This window comes from Mauremys mutica, chromosome 4 (genome assembly GCF_020497125.1).
Source record: "Mauremys mutica isolate MM-2020 ecotype Southern chromosome 4, ASM2049712v1, whole genome shotgun sequence".
NCBI classification, from domain to species: domain Eukaryota; kingdom Metazoa; phylum Chordata; order Testudines; family Geoemydidae; genus Mauremys; species Mauremys mutica.
In genome coordinates, this window is record NC_059075.1 from 31946308 (window position 1) to 31968399 (window position 22092).

Sequence of the window (22092 nt, forward strand, 5' to 3'; positions counted from 1 at the left end):
GGCTGAAGAGGGGAGTTTCTCTCTCCAACACTGAGAGAGCCCCGAAGGGTGTCAGGCCTAAACTGTTGGGCAACATCCGCCCTCTCCCACGAGTGCGAACTGGCGCGGGAAGGGATTGGATGATCGCGAGGAGGCTGCCGGGGCGTCTTTCTTTTGCTCCCCCCACGAGCGGGAGCATCCGAACGTTCAGGTAGGCTTGGAGCTGTACAGCTGCCCAGTGACTTCCCCCCGACGCCATTTTGGGAGCAGGGGCAGGCGGGACTACATTTCCCAGCATGCTGGGGCAGCGAGCGGCGCCATCTTGCCTCGTTGCGCGGCCGGGGTCTTCTTGGGAAGCAAGAGGGGAGGAAGCTGTGGTTCAGCCCATGGCTCTTTTCCCGGCCTTTGCCGGCGCCGCTGAGCCCGGGGAGACGCCAGCCAGCGGTAGCGAGGGCTCCAGGAGAGGTAACGTCCTCCTAGGGGGTCGTCATCAGCGGCCTGGTGCTCTGGCGGCTCCCAGCTGTAGCGAGCCTGCCCCGGTCCCTCTGCTCACGCCCCCAGACCTGCATCCAGAAACCCTGCTGGGTCTCCTGCTCCTTGTAGTGACCCCGCCCCGCCCCTCTCAGCAGCCCCCCGGGGCCAGCCCTGCACACACGCTCCCTCCAAGGGGTGGCTCCGCTTCCGCTGCTCCGTGCGTGGAGGTGGGGCCCGGACCCCTGAGGGAAAGGGAAAGGGAAAGCGGCGGCATCAGGTACACGAAGGTGCCTGCTGCCCCCATGTGGGGGTGTTGCCGTGTTAGTTATGCCCGGCTGTCAAGGTGGCCCCCGTTTTATGCCCTGCAGTTGTTACCCGGGAGCGCACTTACTGAGTTGTAATACATGGGTTTTCAGTGAGGCTACTGCTGGGAAGTCAGTGGCGTGTGAGAAAGGCTATCAATCCTCTGGCACGCCTCCCCCTAACTTGTGACTGCGCTGGGGGTATGGCGATTTAAAAACACCATGAACTGCTGATTTTTAGGCCCTCCCCTCGGGGTAGACATCTGTTCCCCTGTATTCTTTGTCCAGGTTGTGTTAACTTTGGACAAAGTTGGTCTTTATTCCTTTTACTCAGGTCCACAACACAAATATAGTTTTATTTACAGAAACATCATTTCTGTGTGAGACAGTAAGACGATTGCAGAGAAAACCTAAAATAGTGACACCTACAATTTTTTCCATGAGAGCTCACCCTCCTGTGTTATACAGCAGTGATTCTCAACCTTTTTCTTTTTGAAGCCCACCCAACATGCTATAAAAACTCCATGGCCCACTTGTGCCACACCGTTTTTCTGCATATCCAGAAGATTAAAAGCCAAGCTGGCATTAGATGTAGCAAGCAAGGTAATTGTCCGGGCACCATGGTGCAGGGGGTTTCACGAAGCTAAGTTGCTCAGGCTTCAGCCCTGGGCAGTGGGGCTCTGCTTTCTGCCCTGGGGCTCCAGCAACTCTAAGCCCGGCTCTGTGCTTTGGTTTATTTTGTCTGACCCCCTGAAATGTGCTCACGGCCCCCCAGGGGGCCTTGGACCTCTGGCTGAGAACTGCTGTTATACACCATGCTGTGCTTCCATTATATGGCACTGTAACCTTTGGTGCTGCCCTCACAATGAGGGGACCTTTTAGCCACGTTAGGGGACCTTGTTGGGTAGTGAAACTTGGACAGGATAGATGGTACTGGTTAAAGTCTCAATCCTGCAAATTACATTGCATGGGAAGACCTGTGTGCCCATATGGAGATCCAGTAGGGTTTTTCATGGATGCAGAGCTCTGACCACACATTGTAACTTGCAGGATTGTGACCTTGCTGTGTATGGACTTCATGGCCCCACAACAATCTTTCAAGGCATATAGACCAAGAGGTTGAGACTGAAGTTCAGATTTGGGTTCTGGTTTTTAGCACTATTTCTAGACCACATTTTGTCCACAAGTAATTTTTTAAAGAAATCATTCATTTTAGGAATATTGACACTTTAAGGGGGAATCATTCAATTACATTGCACTCTCTGCTGTATTTTGTTCTGGCTTTTAACCTCCTAATTCTGCAACTGAGTACAAATATTTTAGCTATATTTCAGCCTCAGAGGCTCAGTGCTAATTCACTTTTTGTGCCTGAGGTTGGAGAGGTAGAGATAGGAAGTGATTAGCAAACTAACACATAATTACTTTTCCAGAATTTGTGGAAATATCTTCTATAAATGATCAACTTCCACTAATTAACAGATTTGAGCATATTTTAGTAATGTTATAAAAATTAAATATTAAACAGAAATAACTGTTATACCACCATAAACTGTGATCCCATTAAATTTAACAAATCCAATAGAATAAAATGAATACTTGGCTGAGAACTACATACTGTATGTGGTGTTGATGAAAGATGGCACTCTTTCCTTGGTGTCCTACCTGAGTGTAGGGGTCATTGTGCTGCTGAATGTGTCATGTTTTAGATGATACATAAAACTGAGGTGCTCTTTGATCATTTAAGATCTCTGTGCATTTTTTTTTTTTTTTTTTTTTTGGTAAGAGCTGGGGTATTAACTCTGATGCCCTGGCCAGATTTCATTTTGGGTAACTGCATTCTGCCTACCTATGCTTTCCCTTCCGTTTTATTTGGATTTTTATAGTTTGACCTCTTCTCTGAAACTTTTGCTGTGCCATTTTGTACTCTAGACATCACTGCAATTTAGTGGTGAGTGAAGTGAAGAAATGTTATGAAGTTTAATTAGGACCCAATTCTGCAGAAGGCTACTACTAAACATAGTGCTTACTAATGTGAGCAGCCCCTTGATGGCAGTCTGTTGTACTTATAAGACTGGGCCTGTATTTTATAATGTGCCTTAAGATCCTTCAGTGAAAGGTGCTTTAAAAATGAAAAGTATCACTAGGTCCCACAATTTGTGTTAGAACCAGACTTTTAGAAGTTTGCAAAGCAAAAGAGTTTGTTTTGAGATTCTTGAACATTGACTCTGCTGTCAGGTTTTATCAGGTGGGAAGGGTAGAAAGAGTCCCATGCATTATGTTTCTGGTGTTATGCCCATGAACATTGAAAATAATAGGAAAAATTAAATTTTAACACAAATTATATAGACCAACAATATGCCAGGTGTGTTAAAAAGTTGTATTAAAGTGAAGTTCCGTCCTTGAAAACTGTACAATTGTAGGTAAATGATGATGAGATATGAGGAATTAAAAGCGATTCAAATATTTGTTCCCAGCTCAGTATTTCACTGGAGATTATTTACAAGTAGGCTTTAACTAGGTACATGTTATGTAATGAAATAGTTGTTTAATTCTCCCCCAAAGCATTAGGTCTGCATGGATTGCCATTTTGTACAGAGTAGCAAGAGCATTTTTAACATCTGGCTGGTATAAATGATGATTTAGGGGGAATCTATGCAAGTACATTGATTGTACCAGGGGTGGAGTTGGAGTTTCTACCATGATTCAACAAGTTTAAAACACAATTCAGTCTTGTCTACGCAGGCAAGATTGAGCTATGGACATAGTCAAAGAATTAACGTGTTTATATAATCATTTCTCAATGTCAAATTGCCTTTGTTGAAATGCCCTGTGACTGGGATCCCAGTGGGGGCCAGCTGAGGTTACTCAGTTAGGGTGAACTGCAAAGAATGGGGCATTCAGTCCCCAAAGCTGGTGGATATTTCAATACTTAGATTTATCAAGCCAGCACAAAACAGCTTCTTTATTACCTCACTGGTTGCCCAGAAACCAGTAACCCAGCCTCAGGCCTCCATCCAGGTACCCAAGTCAAATATGATGAAGATTTCTGAAAATCTTATTTCATCATATAGAAGGAAAGGTTCTTCCAATCCCAAAGGATCGGACACATTACTTCTCAGGTTAATGAATATTCCAGATTTTACCCAAATACATGCTTATAGCCAATTCTTATTAACTAAACTAAAATTTATTAAAAAAGAAAAGAGAGTATGGTTAAAAGATCAATATACATACATACATGAGTTCAATTCTTGAGGCTCAAGTTCATAGCAGAGATGGTAAAGCTTTGTAGTTGCAAAGAGTTCTTTTAGAATTTAGTCCATAGGTTATATCCAGGGTGTACCAGGTTAACTGGGATCTCATCTTGTGACTCAAACTTCCCCTGATGAAGCTTAAGCAGATCTGAGATAAAGAAGATCAGGACCCAGGGATCTTTTATACAATTTCAAGCCGCCTTTGACAAGTCCGAGTCCCTCAGGGAACAGTAGGTAATTAGGATGACTTTGAAGGAGGTCCATCACTGGTACTTAGCTATACTAATTAACACAAGGAAATTGCCTGTTCCTCCACCATTCACAGATGATTTGCTATACATTTCAAAGAGATGAATACCGCGATATTCCATGTTTATTATTCATTTAAATGCTAGGATGTTCTTTTGATCTCTGAACTATCAGAATACAGAATAGCAGAATACAGGGGACTGTTGATTACATTGTTGACCACTACCAATATACAGGGTATATGTAAACACACACAAACATCTCCCCACATGTCTTTAAGGGTTAAATTTGAGTCATTTATTTTGCAGGATGTTTAACCTTTTCTGGCCATGTGTCACAGGCCCTAAAATGGGAATGTAAAGAATCAGAAATTGAACCATACCTGTGTCCTTTTACTTTTGTGAGCAATCCCATTGATTTTAGTGGGTGCCTTCACCTGTTCTAGGTATAACAGATCCTTCCAGTTAAAGTTCATTTCAGGTTCACATTTTAAATATTTTAGATCTGCGGTATTTGGAATGTCTGTTAATAATGGCTCACAGTGAGAATGTTACCTTTTTTATATTTTTCCCTAATTTTTTTTGACAATCATCTTGAGAAATACACATGAAAAGGGAATATCAACTGCTTTTTTCTTTCATTTTTTTGTTTTTAGAGTATGGTTTTCACCCTTCAAGCAACTGTTTAAATTTAGAAATATTAGGTTTGATAACAATCTTCCTCCCTCCCAAAGTGAGATGGTTTCCCTATTTCCTCCCACCTACTGAGTTTTGGGCTCACCCTTCACCCTGACTGACTGACTAATGGATGAAGTACATTTTTGTTCCCCCAGGCAATCAGTTCCCTCACTGTTTCTCTGATGACCCCTGCTAGTGTCATCACAACAGCTCACCAACCTGTTTCCAAACAGGAAATAGTGTTTAAAAAATAAAAATGATCTGTTAATGTTTTGTTTATATTAAAATACTTTGATTTAGGGATTTACCTGACCTGATGTTCCTTCATTTAAGATGTTCTCACCACACCTAATGCTTGAGCATATAATTCTACTGATTTCTGCAAAGAAATAAACTTGAACTGAAGTAACTAAAGCAGTTTTGATTTGAAATAGCATTTTCATTCCACAGACTGGCACAAAAAAATAAAATAAATTGTAAATTAAAACAAATTTAGTTATTTTAGTGCAAGTTGGTATGTTGACCAGCCCTATACTTTTTTTGTGGTTTCTACCCATTGCTGCCTTTTTTTAATTCTCCGTGCACTGGCATCAAGAGTGATATAGTCAATAATATACACAGTTCAGGGAACAGTGTTTGTAATTAACTAATTCAGAGGTAAAGAGACCCTCATGCACTGTTGTTTTAAGACTCAGATTTTCAGTGGTACAGCGCACCTACAACTCCCAGTGAAGTCACGAGGAACAGTGGTCCCTAAAAATTAGGCCCCATATAACAGAATGGAGGGATGATGTCCCTAGCCTCTGTTTGCCAGAAGCTGGGAATGAGCGATAGGGGATGAATCACTTGATGATAACCTGTTGTGTTCATTCCCTCTAGGGCACTTGGCATTGGCCATTGTTGGAAGACAGGATACTGGGCTAGATGGACCTTTGGTCTGACCCTGTATGGCTGTTCTTATGTTCTAATAATAAGATTGGTAATGCAAAAATATTTCCCCCTTTATTGGGGTACTTTTACCATTTTATGTCTCAAATGGTTTTATTGTCAACTAAAACTTAGCACCTATCCACGTTAATTGTTTAAGGGCCTAGTTCTGTGCCTATTCTAGTCAGTGACACAGATTTCCTTCACTTCAGTGGTGCAAGGTGCCTTACTTGTTTAGGAAGAATTTCGGAGGCACTGTTATCTAACAGATTGGGAATTAGAACTTCTGGGTCCTGAACATTGTACCAACAGTCTCTGTGACTTTGGACAAATCACTTAGCTTCATTATACCATCTGTAAAACGAAGCTAGTACTTTATATAATGCAAATGGTCAGAACACTTTCTACTATTAAGTACAAAGTATTTTTGTCAATATTTAAAATTAAAATCAAACATGAAATGTTAAAGTATTTACTGTGCAGTAATTACTTTTTATACAAACTTATGAAAAGTATTTCAGCCAAAATAAATAATTACTCAATAGTGAGTTATTACATATTTTATTATGTAGGTAAGCAATAATTTATTAATAAGGGAAGCTGTGTGGTTATACAGAATATCTGCAGTTCTCAAGTACATTGTTAGGCATATGGCCAAAAATATAAATGTGTTCAATATATCCTCTGGGATAGGTGTAATGATTTTAAGGAGGGCTAGCTGACTTATTTCCAGTCCTGTGCTGTTATGCCACTTATCTGCACAACTAGAATCTTTGCCAGTCAGTCAGTTTTGTCTTTCATTATTTTCATCTGGGTGATATTGCAGAAGCTAAAATAGGCACTTTACAAATTCTACTGTGTGTTTGTGTAAACAAATAAATAATGAAAATGTTATATACACAAAGGACCAAATGCTGATCTCATTAAAATTCTTTAAATCCAGAATAATACCATTGAAGTCAGTGCAGTTATTCTGGATTACACAAGTATAAATTAGATCAGAATATGACCAAGGGATCAAACAACTTTTTGTTTGGGTAGTTCCTATCTCCCCCTCCCTCCCCCCCACAGCAATACTATAATACAGCAGTAATACAGTAATAATACAGTTGCTTTTACACAATAGCCAAATTCAAATTAAATGACAGTTTAACCTGGTCTATCTAGCTAGTGGTTTCTAGCTGATTGCCAGCTTGATTGTTCATATATGGTAGACTAAGGTGTAGTTGACCAGTCTCTTATTTATAAAGCACTTCATTTGTCTTTTCTTGGTGCTTGGGGCTTCCTTCACTGTATACTGTTACCTTCTGGTGTCTTTGTGGTGTGATATTTTCTGGTGTCTTTGGTCTGTGGGATGCAACCTTAAACAGCTAGTTAGTTAAGATAATACAAGTTTTTTGTTTGTTTTACATTTCTTCTTGTTTTCGGTAACCCAAATTTAATACACTTATTGTGTTTACAATGTAATAGATACCAAGTCTTTTATAACACAAGCTATACTTTTGCAGTTGTGGTATAGACATTCATTTTTTACTTGAGGTGCATTACTAATATACTAAATTTAATATCTAACTGCTAAAATAGATGCTCACAATCTTCTGTGAGAAGGTGTATTGCTTTTCCCTGCTGAGCACTCTGCTTTACAAAAGAGTTAGTAACATCATTTTTACCAAGGTGTAGCTTTTTAGAGTTAATTTGCTTGTGATACCAGTTCCACTTTTAACTATTTAGAATCAAAAACTTTAACAACCACTACATAACATAAAAGAAAAGTGTATAACAATTAAACCAAAATACATTTTAAATGCAAGTTCATGCAAACACTTTGAGGGTATTAAATTTTTATGATACTTTATTGCAGGGGAGGGCAAACTTTTTGGCCCGAGGGCCACATCTGGGAATAGAAATTGTATGGTGGACCATGAATGCTGACTAAATTGGGGTTGCGATGATGACTCTGGTTGGGGTGCAGGCCCTGGGGTGTGGCCAGAAATGAGTTCAGAGTACAGGAGGGGGCTCAGGGTAGGGTGCAGGGGGGGTAAGGGCTCCGGCTGGGGGTGCGGGCTCTGGGGTGGGGCTGGGGATGAGGAGTTTGGGGTGTAGGAGGGTGCTCTAGGCTGGGACCAAGGAGTTCGGAGGGCGAGAGGGGGATCAGGGCTGGGGCAGGGGGTTGGGGTGCAGGCTCCGGGCTGGGACAGAGGGATTCGGAGGGTGGGAGAGGGATCAGGGCTGGGGCAAGGGGTGGGGGGTGAGGTCTCCAGCTGGGGGTGTGGGCTCTGTGGTGGGGCTGGCGATGAGAGGTTTGGGGTGCAGGCAGGTGCTTTGCGCTGGGATTGAGAGGTTTGGAGGGTGGGGGGAGCTCTGGGGTGCAGGCTCTGGGTACAGCAGCGTGTCCCCTCTCCGGCTCCTACGCAGAGGTGCGACCAGGCGGCTCTGCCCTGTCCGCAGGCACCGCCCCTGCAGCTCCCATTGGCTGCGGTTCCCGGCAAATGGGAGCTGTGGGGGTAGTGCCTGGGGTGGGAGCAGTGTGCAGAGTGGAGCTCTCTGGCTTGCCCTTCACGTGGGAGCCGGAGCGGGGACATGCTGCTGCTTCCGGGAGCTGCGTGGAGTGGTCCCTGACCCTACTCCCTGGCTGGAGTGCAGAGGAGGGACATGCCGCTGCTTCTGGGAGTCACGTGGAGTGCTCCCTCCCCACCGCCCGTCACCCTGCTCTCTGGCTGGAGCGGGGCAAGCCCCAGATCCCACTCCCCAGCTGGAGCTCGAGGGCCGGATTTGCCCACCCCTGCTTTATTGTATTTGGGAGCCAAAGGTGGAAACCTGTTGAAATTGTTTGGTTAGCTTTATGCATAAATTGTTATTTTTAAACATTTTTGCTATGATATTCTTATAACTATATTTAAAAGTGCAAACAAGTTTATAAAAACTCAAACAAGAAATTGACATTTTGTTAAATATTACCTTAACCTTAATGTTGAGGTTTCCCTTTCATTTTTTTCTTTGAATAAAAAAACCAAAACAAAACTGTGGTTAATAATAGAGAATTCTTTTTGTTTGCAGTTGCATTATTTGTTGAGGCATATATTTATAACTGAGACCTTTTTGAACTTTGGAAAAAATGGTAATAATATTATGATGGCTATACCCCAATCATAATATTAAAATAGTGTATATCACTTATATTTTTTAAAAAGGTTATAAAATTGACTTGTTGCAACAAAATAAAAATAATTTTAAAAGTCGCCACATGACACACAACATACAACCCAGGGCAATATGCATGACATACAGGACAGCCTTACAATTAAAAACAAATGGTGCCAGAATTCTATTTAAGGCATTAAGAATTTAGTTACTAAAACAATGCATTTAAAACAAAACCAAGCAGATAAAAGGGTTAAACATTTAAATAAGCAAGTTATTACCTTTTTATATACAACTTTTAATAAAAATTGCTAACAGAAATTTGGCAAATAATATGAATTATCAATTTAGTAACTTGAGATATTTTTCATTACTTTATATTAACTTTATTTTAAAACTCTGCTAATTGGAAATATGGAATGCCCATGTTTCAAATATTAGTCAGTGGTTAGGATTAGAAACAGAGTCTACTTGTCTGTTGCTTTGCAACCATATCTTCAAGAAAGTTAAGAGTAATTCCAGCTGTTGCGTTCCTGAAGGGTTAAAATAATTAATTTACTAGATTAATTTAAAGTAATTTTTTACCTTGTTTTCTCTTTGATGTTTTGTTCTGTTTTCAGCTGCTTTATCTTTTGGAGGTTTCTGTAAAAACTTTAATTTTAAAACAGAGAAAGTAATAGTGTGGAGAGGCAGAAAAAAAGGTTGGGAGGAGGGAAGGATAGCTCAGTGGTTTGAGCATTGGCCTGCTAAACCCAGGGTTGTGAGTTCAATCCTTGAGGGGACCACTTAGGGATCTGGGGCAAAAATCAGTACTTGGTCACTGCTAGTGAAGGCAGGGGGCTGGACTCAATGACCTTTTAAGGTCCCTTCCAGTTCTAGGAGATTGGTATGTCTCCTATTATTATTATTATTATTTATTATTTTTAGCAACCTAGGAAAGTAGGGAGACCTGAGCCAAGAGAGATTAACTCTATCAAGGTATATTAAGGTACAGATAGCAGGAGTGAGTTTTGCAAACTGAGAAAGGCTATAAAGGAAAATGTAACCAGTATGTAAAAATATTTGAGAGAGAAGGTTTATATTTTTAGATTTGAGCGAGGATTGTGGCTCCGTAGGTTAAAGCAGTTGGGAACCTGCACCCCTGGTTTTTATCCTAGCTCTGAGAGGAGAGTGGGAGTCGTTACTTGCTCTTGAAAAACCTGAATTTGTTCCTCCTACGTCTGTTGTTTTTGTTTGCATGCCAAATGGATTGCGGGAGTGCCCTTTTTTCCTGCAGTTCATTGTTTTTGGGCAACCCCGTGTGTTAATGCATCAGTTCTAAGTGTTAACCCGCTTAATCTCGGTTTTTCATTTTGAAATTCTTTTTTATTCGTTCCCCTACAGGGTGGATATAAATCAATGATTTTTAAAAAAATAAAAAAATCAGATTTTTTATTTAAATCAGATTTTTTTTAGTTAAATTGGATTTTTTTTATAAAATGCTTTTTGAGGAAAAAACCTGTCTAAAGATCGTTTTAATTAAGATACGTTATAGCTCAAAGATATCTCATCATGGAGTAGGGATTATAAATTCTAGTTCTATAGTATAAGACAATATATTCATGTAATGTTTAACAAGTTTTGTAAATTAATGATCTAGAGGATGGTGTGGAGTGCACCTTCAACAAGTTTGCAGATGACACTAAACTGGGAGGAGTGGTAGATATGCTGGAGGGTAGGGATAGGATACAGAGGGACCTAGACAAATTAGAGGATTGGATTAAAAGAAATCTGATGAGGTTCAACAAGGAGAAGTACAGAGTCCTGCACTTGGGACAGAAGAATCCCATGCACTGCTACAGACTAAGGACTGAATATGGCTAGGCAGCAGTTCTGCAGAAAAGAACCTAGGGGTCACAGTGGATGAGAAGCTAGATGAGAGTCGACAGTGTGCCCTTGTTGCCAAGAAGGCTAACAGCATTTTGGGCTGTATAAGTAGGAGCATTGCCAGTAGATTGAGGGACGTGATCATTCCCCTCTATTCGGCATTGGTGAGGCCTCATCTGGAGTACTGTGTCCAGTTTTGGGCCCCACACTACAAGAAGGATGTGGAAAAATTGGAGAGAGTCCAGCGGAGGGCAACAAAAATGATTAGGGGGCTGGAGCACATGATTTATGAGGAGAGGCTGAGGGAACTGGGATTGTTTAGTCTACAGAAGAAAAGCAAGCAGCTATCAAATCCGCCCTAATTCAACTACCTGAAAGGGGGTTCCAAAGAGGATGGATCTAGACTCTTCTCAGTGGTAGCAGATGACAGAACAAGGAGTAGTGGTCTCAAATTGCAGTGGGGGAGGTTTAGGTTGGATATTAGGAAAAACTTTTTCACTAGGAGGGTGGTGAAGCATTGGAATGGGTTACCTAGGGAGGTTGTGGAATCTCCTTCCTTAGAGGCTTTTAAGGTCAGACTTGAGAAAGCCCTGGCTGGGATGATTTAGTTGTGGATTGGTCCTGCTTTGAGTAGGGGGTTGGACTAGATGACCTCCTGAGGTGCCTTCCAACCCTGATATTCTATGAAATGAGTTCCAATAGTTCATGGATTAGGGACCCAATCTTATGGAGTACCTGGGGCTTCTGTATAGATTATTTAGGTTAATCTTTCTATCTATCCAATAGGACTCAGTTCTCAGTCTAGAAGATACCATCAGAGATGCTTAGTTTTTCAGTTCTCAAACTGGATTTCCCTCCAGAGAGAACATGCTTAGAATCTCAGGGTTCCAAAGAGGAACAGCAAATATGTTTTTAAATATTTATTTTAAATAAATAAATAACATATAGAGGTGAGAAATAACAGACCTCAACCCTGTTGTCCCTCTGCAAATTTGTGTACACAGAGTCAATTCCTTACCTCTCTAAAAGTGCAAAGTTTCAAAAAGTTCAATGAATAGAAAATTGTTGGGGGTGGAATAGATCTGGACAAGGAGAAGAAGTCTGGAGATAAATGTGAGAAGGGAGAGGCAGGCAGTAGAAATAAAATTGAAACTGTTTGAGCAGCATATTCCAGACTTCTTGAGGTCTTTCTGAGTGTAGCCTTCATTTATTTGAGACCTACCATACCATTCTTTCACTAGAAGGGAAAACCTATAATGGCAGCAGGCTGTAAAAGAGACCAAGTTTGGGAATAAGAACCATTCCAAAATATATGTTTGCTGATAATGTTTTAAAGAAAGTCACACCGGTGAACTGGTGGAAGTCACTTCAGCACTTGGATTCAGAGACTGTTGAAGTGATAATCTCACTTTAACAGCAGTAGCTTCTTCTGTCGGTTTAGAAAGACTATTTTCTTCCTTTGGACTAATTCATTCCAAATTGAGAAATCATTTGGGACCCGAGAAAGCAGGAAAGCTTGTTTTTCTTTTCCAGATTATGAACAAACAGGAAATGAAGGTGAAGGTGACTGAATTAAATTTAATGTAATTATTTTAGTTAAAAATTTATAGTTAAAAACAATTTTAAAAACAAACCTGATTTTAAAAAACTTGAATGTTTAACTAAATTCAAAAATTCATATGCTTGTTTTGTTAAAATATTATATGTTTGCTGTTGAAGAAAAAAATCCAGAATACATAATGTTGTTGTTTTAGTTAACTAAAACAACTTAAATATCTGTCTGATGATGTTCTCCTCCTACTACAGCAGGCGTGGCCAACCTGTGGCTCTGGAGCCGTATGCGGCTCTTCATAGTTTAATATACAGCTCCTTGCACAGGTGCTGACTCTGGGGCTGGAGCTACAGATGCTAACTTTCCAATGTGCTGAGGGGTGCTCAGTGCTTAATCCCCTGCGCTGCCCCAGGCCCTGCTCCCACTTCACCCCTTCCTCCGAGCCAGTCATGCCCTCACTCTTCCCCCGCCTCCCCACCAGAGCTTCCTGTGCACTGTGAAACAGCTGAACGCCGCAGGCGGGAGGCGTGGGGAGGGTGGGGGAGTCACCGATTGCCGGGCTGCCAGCGGGCGGGAGGCGCTATGGGTTGGAGTGGGGGGAGCTAATGGGGTCTGCTGACATAGTACTGTGGCTCTTTGGCAATGTACATTTGTAAATTCTGGCTCCTTCTCAGGCTCAGGGTGGCCGTCCCTGTAATGCAGCATGGCAAGAAAATCCTCCAAATATTAATGATAGTTCACCTCCCAATGACTTCATAAATATCTGCTTCAATTACCTTTGGTAAATGAAATAATCAAACAATCATTCATTTTCTGAGATAGCTGTAAAACTAACCTGAAAATTTTCAAAATAAATCACTTAAAAATGTATAGTGTGTACCTTCTAAAAATGAAACCTACATCTATCTCTGAGTTGTGAAGAATATGTATTAAGGTTGTAACAACCAACAAGAGTGCACTTTTATGTAGAAATCCATGATTAAATCGAGTCTTCCTGACCAGTGATTTAAATCAGCTGTTTCCAACGTTATATTATCTTCCTGTGCTTTCTGTCTCTTGACTGTTTGCCACCGTTAGGAGAGTGGGAGCATTCCAGGACTGTGTAGCTGCTTCTGCTTTTTTTAACTCTTTCTTTGTTTCTGTGTTACTTGTCCCGCCAATCTTGTGGCGTGTTGTCTTAACCATTTAACAGCCATGGTCATAGTTTGCAATATTTTGCTTTTATTTTTTAAGGCTATACTGTAGTCTCTGCACTAGCCTTACAGATTCCATTACATGTTTCTTCCCCACCATATTTTTTAAATTCACATGGACCTCCTTTGCTGGCATCCCAGTGTGTCCATACCTTATCAAACTTTGTGGGGTTTTATAGGGAGGGGCTAAGGGCTTAGCATGTAGCTTTCTGCCATGTTAGATTGTGATTCTTACAGAGGACAGCTTACTTACCAGATCAACAGTCAGGGTCACCAATGTTGTCAGATGTTTGACTCTTGTGTGCTGTCCCAGCTCTGCGCAGATAGTTGGCACAGCAGACCTTAATCAAACTGCCCAATGACCGCAACATGGTTAAGGTACGAAGGCGCCCAGCCAGGTTTATTGTCGACGAAGCACGGTAATAGCACGTAGTAGATTCTACGAGGATACTGAGACATGTATGCCCGTGACAATGAACCACCTCAGTCAGTGGAGGGACTTTCCACTGCCCCATAGGCCGGACAAAGGACTAAAGCAAGTTATCCCAATATTTATAGACCGAGACAAACAATCTGGGATAAACAACCCACCTTACCTGTTGCATGACATGTTTGTTACCTCTCCTTGTACTTTCCGCCTGATGTTTTAGACAAAACATTCCTATTCACCACCTGTCTTTGTACCTTTACTCCTGATGTTTCAGTCAAACTATCTCTATTCATCACTTTTGTCAAACCATTTTATCATGTACTAGGTTAGGGTGTTCTTGTGCTGGCCTGCTGGAATGTATTTACATATTCGATGTGTTTTAGCAATGCTAGCAATACTAGTGCCGAGTTTGTGTACTAGTCACTGATTTGCAGGCAAGTATCTGCTTTTGATATTGCCTGACTGTTGCTCATAGCATAACCTTTGCTGATTTTGGTTCAGGCCTCAGGCCTTACACCAGGCCCATGCTTCATGGCTCTCTCTTTCTACTACAAATAACTTAGTATATTCAGGTTCTTATTGATAGAAAATGGTGAATGATATATTGCTTATGGACTAGATAATTCACTTTTTGCTTATGATTAAGGATAAGGTTGTCACAGAGGTCATGGAAGTCATGGATTCTGTGGCTTTCCAAGACCTTCCGCTTCAGCCTCGGGCGGTGGGGGGACCCGGAGCTCCTCCCACTCCTGCAGTGGGGCTTGGGCTCCCCCCCTTCTTCCCCCGCAGGACTTGGACTTCGGTTGTCCCCAGTCAACCCCTCCCTCCATTATTTTTAGTAAAAGTCACAGACAGGTCATGGGCTTCTGTGAATTTTTGTTTATTGCCTGCAACTTGTCTGCGACTTTTACTAAAAGTAACCATGACAAAATCTTAATATTACTCATGTTTTGTGTCAAACTGTTAGGATGGTAACTGGAATTTAATTACACACACCCAACAACATATAAAATGAATTATTAAACAAAATATCTTTAAATGTTTTGATAAAAGAAGCTTATGTATCCAAAATGTGGTTAACATTTATAACTAAATGATTTATTAACAGAGGGATTAACTGTAGTCAGTGAATTAGGCTGATTATTTCAGGTCACCATGGGAAATTTTCAAATATGCGTGTGAGAAAGTGACTGGAATTTAAATTCCTAATCTTGCCTAAGTCTGTTGAAAATGAGACAGTTTACTAAATTACTTAGGCTGACCTGTTGTGCCATATTCATAAAGCTTGATCTCAAAAGTTAGATGTTTTCCTCCTAATTTTTTCTTTATATAGAAAAGTAGCTTTTAACTCAGTTTTTGATTAAAAACTCATGGATTCGGCATATCTATTTTTTTTATTAAAATGTTTGAATAGATTATAATAAATTTAGGCTTTAATATATTTTGTAATAAATTCAAATTTCATTTTAAACAGGTTTATCATAAAGAGAATTATTGTTATTAAAATCTAAGAAATCAGATTTTAATTAAAAATCAGATTTTTTTGCTTTTTAAATCGAGTTTTATCCACCTTGAGTCCCACACTTTGAGAGCTTCTGAGGAAGTGTGCATAGTAGGCTTGCAGATTCAGGCCAACAAGGAAACCTTCACTTACAATCGAATCTTATTTACTTCTGGCAAGTCTTACTTGAATGAGTGAACCTTGTTCATGTAAGGCCCTAAGATGGACAAGGTACAGGACAACAGTTCAGGGAAGTGAGACAGAAGAGAAGGTTTTGATGTGGAGTTGTAAGGAAGTACTCCTGGAAGAATTGCATTTTGAAGGAGGAGGGAAGGAATCGTAAGGTTCTCTTCCCCCCACCCCATTATTATCACCACCACCACAAGCATCATGGCAACAGATTTTGTGCCTCCACTAGCTATTTTTCATGATTCTGAAAGGCTGGAATAAATATTTTTTGTATTCTTCCTCATCTTTTTTACTATTCTGAATGTTTATGAAAATAGGTCTTTGTTTCTGAATAGTTCATTTCCTTCTCTTTATTCTCCGAAAGAAGTCAACATCCACTCTCTTTCTCCATTCTGTTGTTGTGGAGATAATTTTGATGGCACAAGTAAAAATTATGGCAATGATTAAGTAGCCTGAACAGGTGAATTTTTAAACACAAAGAGTTGGTATTCATGGAGAGATCTCCAGCAATAAAATGTCTGGGAAGTGAACCAACTTTCATATCTTACCACCATCCAGAAAATGTGACATAAGCAACATTTTGGAGAAGTAATCACTTAAAATTTATATTAGTATATCAGAATTAAATGTGTCTTTGCTTTCATTTGATAAAGGGGTAATGGTACGTTAGTAGTTACAGGAGGGGGAGTCTAGGATTTGGGGTTCTAAATCTGGCTCTGTTATGTGAACTTGTATAAGTAACTTAAACTTGCTGAGTGTCCCTATCTGTAAAATGGGTTTAAAAATACTTTTCACACAGATAGTATTATGAGGCATAATTAGTTAGTACACATGAAGTGCTTTGATATACTTGAAGGAATTAAATAAATAAATAACACTTTGTATTTGCGTGTAACACAATCTTATTTTTCAGAATTTTTAAAGATAAAATAATTTCTGTATAGGAATGGTGGTTGAGAGTTTTGTATTGATATATTGTCTAGGGAAAGCTCTATCTGAATAATACAGGTATTTATGCATTATAATAAATGTTAACATTGAGAGCAATACATTCCTTTTGAAGTCCTCTGGTATTTTTTAATTTTAGTAACTACATGTCTGTTGTTTGGGGCATTAAAACCCACAGTCACCCTGGTTTTGACATTCCCCATATAGGGAGTTCTAGAGTATGTGAAACTCTTTGCTTTTCAGTTTACACTTTTAAATATTGTTTTGTAGCATTTTACTTAAAAATTAGATTGATGTCATGGGTGTATTCCAGGTCCTAAAAAATGTTTTACAATGTGCTAAAACTCAGTGCTCTGCTAAGTTAAAATTTCATGGATTGCTTTCTACTATCCTTGCCTCTTATAAATGACTTCAGTGATGTTTGCTGTGAATTAGGTTGTCTGCTGACTAGATGAATCTGCAACTTTAAAGAGCACAGCAGGCAAATTTTTGTAGATCTCACATTTTTCTCTACCTGCAGAATTGGACTGGCTTAGCAATCCAAGCTTCTGCACAGAAGATGCACTGAAACTGCACCAGCGTGCTGCAGATCTTACTCCTGAGAGATCACAACTTATAAGGTATCAGGTTCTTTGCAACTTTTTAAATAGCCTTTTTCTAATGTCCTACTTTTCTTTTGTTGTAAGTGTGGCCTAACTCAGGAGCTTACAGTGTAGCTTTTCATTGCATGGTTTACTGTTTATATCACCAACAGAAGTTGTTCCAATGAAAGATATTACCTCACCCACCTTGTCGCTCAGTTCACTGGTTAGAAAGCCAGGATGGTGTCATTTGTAAAACTACGAATAATTATTGCATTTCCTTTCATTTAAAGCGGGGTGGGTAAACTCTGGCCCATGGGCTGGACCCTCCTGCCCGGCCCCATAGCTCCTGGCTCAGGAGACTCACCCCCCAGCCCCTCCCCTGCTGCTCCCTCTGCCCCACAGCCTCAGCGCACTGCGCTAGCGGGGCAATGCTCTGGGCGGCCGGGCAGCACAGCTGCAGAGCCGCGGCTGGAGCTGGTGCTCTGGGCAGCGTGGCTGTAGTGCTGCCAGCCACCGGAGCTCCAGGCAGTGTGGTAAGAGGGCAGGGGAGTTCGGGGTGGTGGTCAGAGGATGGGGGTGTGGCTAGGGGTTGGGGCGGTCAGAGGGCGGGGAACAGAGGGGGTTGAAAAGGGGCAGGGGTCCCGGAGGGGGCAGTCAGGAAGGAGAGCTGGGGTTGGATGGAGTGGTGGGGTGCAGTCAGGGACAGGGGGTCCGGGAGCAGTCAGGGGACAGGGAACAGGGGGGATTGGATGGCGTAGGAGTCCCAGGGGGGACTGTAGGGGGTGAGAAGCGGGGAGGGAGAGGGGCTGATAGGGGTCGGGGGCCGGGCCATGCCTGACTGTTCGGAGAGGCACAGCCTCCCCTAACTGGCCTGCTATTCAGTTTTGGAAACTTGATGTGGCCCTCAGGCCAAAAAGTTTGTCTGCCCCTGATTTAAATTAATGAGAAATTAGCCTTTTAAAATTACTTTTCATTTAGCTTTTTCTCACTGATGCATTCAAATCACTGCTAATTTTGGTGATAGGTGGGAGCTGAGTGATCATGATTAAGTCAATGTTTTAGTCACTGGTGTTTTTAGTAAAAGTCATGGACAGGTCACAGGCAAAATCCACAGCCTGTGACCTGTTCATGACTTGTACTACATACACCTGACTAAATCTTGTGGTGGTGGCCGTGGGTACGGTGGGTGCTCGGGGTGGTGGCCTGGGGAGCACTGCAGGTGCTGGGGGGTGAAGGTTGGTGGGGCTGGCAGGCTCCCTATCTGGCTCTGCACCTCCCCGGAAGCGGTGACATCCTACTCCCTCAGCTCCTAGGCATAGGCACGGCCAAGCAGCTCTGCACGCTGCCTCTGCCCTGAGCACTGGCTCTGCAGGTCCCATTGGCCACGACTCCGGGCCAGTGGGAGCTGCGGGGGCAGAGTCTGCAGGCAGAGGCTCTGTGCAGAGCCCGGAGGCTGCGCCTCTGCCTAGGAGCCGAGGTATGTCGCTGCTTCCAGGGAGCCCCCCAAAGTAAGCACTGCCCAGAGCCCTCACCCCCTCCTGTGCCTCAACCCCCAGTACCCTCCCACACCCAAACTCTTGCTGCTGCTGTGGGAGGGGTGAATGATGGCCTGAGACTGCCCCAGCAGTGGCCGGGGTGGCTGACCCAGGGGTTGCCTGAGCTGTTTAGGTGGCCCCCGGGCCAGCCGCCCCGGCCACTGCAGAAGCCACAGAATCGGTGACCTCCATGACAAACTCACAGCCTTAATCATGATTTTTCATTAGCTTTTAAATATTCTAAGTAATCCTTGAAGGAATGCTAAGGCTTAGGTACCATCTTTGCGTGTTTTTCCCCCTCCCCCCTTTCTTTATGAAAACCAGTTCAAATAGTCACTTTCCCTACCACAGTTGAATATAGAAGATTGTCAGTTATAAACTGTGCAGAGATGGGCATTAATGAAATACTGTCCCATGTAAAGTTGTAGAGTTGCAATTCAATCTTATAGGTCACTTAAATGGCTGATTAAAGGGCATTTTGATTAAAAAAAATTGATCCAGTTCTATAGAATACAGGGTTGTATTTTAAACTCTTTTCCCAAGAGGGTGCAATACTAGACATATTGATTTAAGTCTTGGGTGTATTCTGTAGTAGTTAATGGAGTGGGTGGGTGAGGTTCTGTGGCTGGCAATGTGTAGGAGGTCAGACTATATGATCATGACGGTCCTTTCTGACCTTAAAGTCTGAGTCAGGTTGAAGCAGGAAAGTTCTGAACTTCAGTGATGTTTAATTTGGGACAAAGTCCTCCGTTTGATGTGTTGGCTGCTCTTTGTACTGACAAAAATGTGTTTGTTACAAAAATCAAAGTTGAATCCATCTCTGTTCACCAACTTATGTTTGACTTGGGTTATCACAATATTACTTCTGCAGCTAAACTTGCCAAAACTTTGTATATTTGTCATTTTTCTTCAAGTCTTTACAGGCTTATAATGTGATAAAGCAAAAGGAATTCTGAAAATTACCTTGCAGATGACATTATGTAAACAGTAAATATTTTAAATAAAAATATAATTTGAATTAAACTATCAAGAGAGAAAATATACAGAGGAATTATTTCATAAATTTGACTACTTAACTTTTGGTACATTTTGAGGGATTTTCCCCAATGATTGGCAGTAGCCCCTTCATGGATTTTTTTAACACCTATTTGTTTTCCCAAAAGGTAGTCTGTAAATAATTTTTAAAAGATTGGGTTTGTGACTTTTTTTTTTTTTGGTATCTTTATGAAGAAGGGTGCCAAGGGCTTTTTGTAGATTCCAAGGCCAGAAGGGACCATTATGGTGATCTAATTTGATCTCCTATATAACACAGGCTATAGAACTTCCCAAAAATGATTCCTAGAGCGTATCTTTTAGAAAAACATCCAATCTAGTTTTAAAAATGGTCGGTGATGGAGAATCCATCATGAGACCTTGAACGTAATAACGGCTATATTGGGGCAGACCAAAGGTCTATCTAGCCCAATCCTGTCTTCTGACAGTGGCCAATGCCAGGTGCTTCAGAGGTAATGAACAGAACAGGTAATCATCTACGAATTTATCCGCTGTCAGCCATTCCCAGCTTCTGGTAAACAGAGGCTAGGGACACATTGTTCCTGGTTAGTTACGCTCACCTTATTTCCCATCTGAATTTGTCTAGCTTCAACTTCTAGACATTGGATCATGTGTTACCTTTCTGTACTGGGTTGAAGAGCCCATTATTAAATATTTGTTCCCCATGTAGATACTTAAAAATTGTAATCAAGTCACCCCTTAATCTTCTTTTTGTTAGACTCAAAGAGCTCAATCTATATAGTTTACCACTATAAGACATGTTTTCTAATCCTTTAATTCTTCTCGTGGCTCTTCTCTGAACCCTCTCCAATTTAATTGAATTGTGGGCACAGAACTGGACACAGTATTCTAGCAGTAGTAATAAATATTGAGGTAAAATAACCTCTCTACTCCTACTCGAGATTCCCCTGCTTATGCATCCTAGGAGCTATGCATTAGCTCTTTTGACCATAGCATCACATTGGAATCTCTTGTTAAGCTGATGATCAGCCACGACCCACAAGTCTTTTTCAGAGTCACTGCTTCCCAGAATAGATTCCCATTCTATAAATATCACCTACATTCTTTGTTTCTAGATGTATACATTTATATTTAGTCATGTTAAAATGAATGCTGTTTGGTTGAGTGCAGTTTACCAAGCTTCTTTTTTTGCCCCTGAAAGAGTGCTTTTTTCTGATGGTTTTTGATCTTCGAAATATCAAGAATGTCAAGTCTGGTCTCTTTTGCTTTTTACTGAAAGATGTCTTGACAGTATCAGGTGTTTATTGTCAGCTTGTATCTTAGCTGAGAGGGTACTGATTTCTTAACAAAGACATCCCTTCTTCCAGCTGTTCATGAAGTACTGAAATTAACAGCGAGCATCCTCTCAATTGCTTTCTTCATCCTCTTAATTGCTCAGCTTTCAGTTGCTTGTACTGTAAAATTTTACTAATTTTCTAGTGAGCATAGATTCATCCAAGATCAGCAAGAAATATATTTCTAATCTAAAAAGTATATATAATATATATTACAACACATCTTTCAGGTATTTCTTATGCATGAATAAAAAGCAAAAAAGAGCACTAGTCATTCTCCCCCCCGAAGGCCTCTCCAATCATTTTAACTTGATCTAACGTGAAAGTGGCCTTGCAAAATTGTCTTGAAAATTTATCAGCCCAGGTACAAAAGCAACTCATTCGCTTTTACTCTGGGGGTGATAATAGAAAGGACTACTGATATTTATTCACTTATCAAAGTGTACTTACCATGGGCATGTGCAGCTTTGTAAGATCTGTCTCAAGTAGTAATTTCCAAAAAAAATTCAGTAATTTTAAAGGTAAAGGTGGTGGCTGTTGCACATATTTCTTCCACTTTAGTGGCAACCGTTGATGCAGTTCACTGTCTGAGAGCTATCCTTCCCTATAATTTGGAGAATGAGGAAAACTCTGGTATGAACTTTCTCACTGGTGAGATTTCTTTAAAATTGTTCTAACTATGTAAGGAATGATTTGTTTCTTAGCAGGAGTCCTTCAAGATCAGAACTCTCAGGAGGAAGTAATACCAATGAAGATCTAAAAAAATCAACTAAGAAAAGGAAAGAGAAAAAGAAAAAGCATCACCACCACAAGAAAAGAAAAAAGAAAACTAGAGAGGAATCAAGTAACAGCGAGCCAGACTCAGACAGTGAGTGTATGAAGGATAAACCTAGAGGAAGTGACACAAACCATGAAAGAGAAGCAGCAACATTGAAGTATGTGC

At 41.1% G+C, this 22092-nt stretch overlaps 1 protein-coding gene across 6 annotated transcripts in view; it reads left to right on the top strand.

The window, feature by feature from the left end:
• Nucleotides 1–238: 238 nt before the first annotated feature.
• The window catches only part of NRDE2 (NRDE-2, necessary for RNA interference, domain containing), a 63428-nt gene continuing 41574 nt past the window's right edge, over nt 239–22092 (top strand). For 3 of the 6 annotated variants that reach the window (XM_045015333.1, XR_006579094.1, XR_006579093.1), the window contains exons 1-3: nt 265–444; nt 17203–17302; nt 21854–22084. In XM_045015333.1, coding sequence (XP_044871268.1) covers nt 276–444; nt 17203–17302; nt 21854–22084 — 500 coding nt within the window. In that variant the 5' untranslated portion in view covers nt 265–275. Of the gene's footprint in view, nt 445–17202; nt 17303–21853; nt 22085–22092 lie in introns of all 6 variants that reach the window. The other 3 variants (XM_045015331.1, XM_045015332.1, XM_045015330.1) reach the window with 3 other exon arrangements.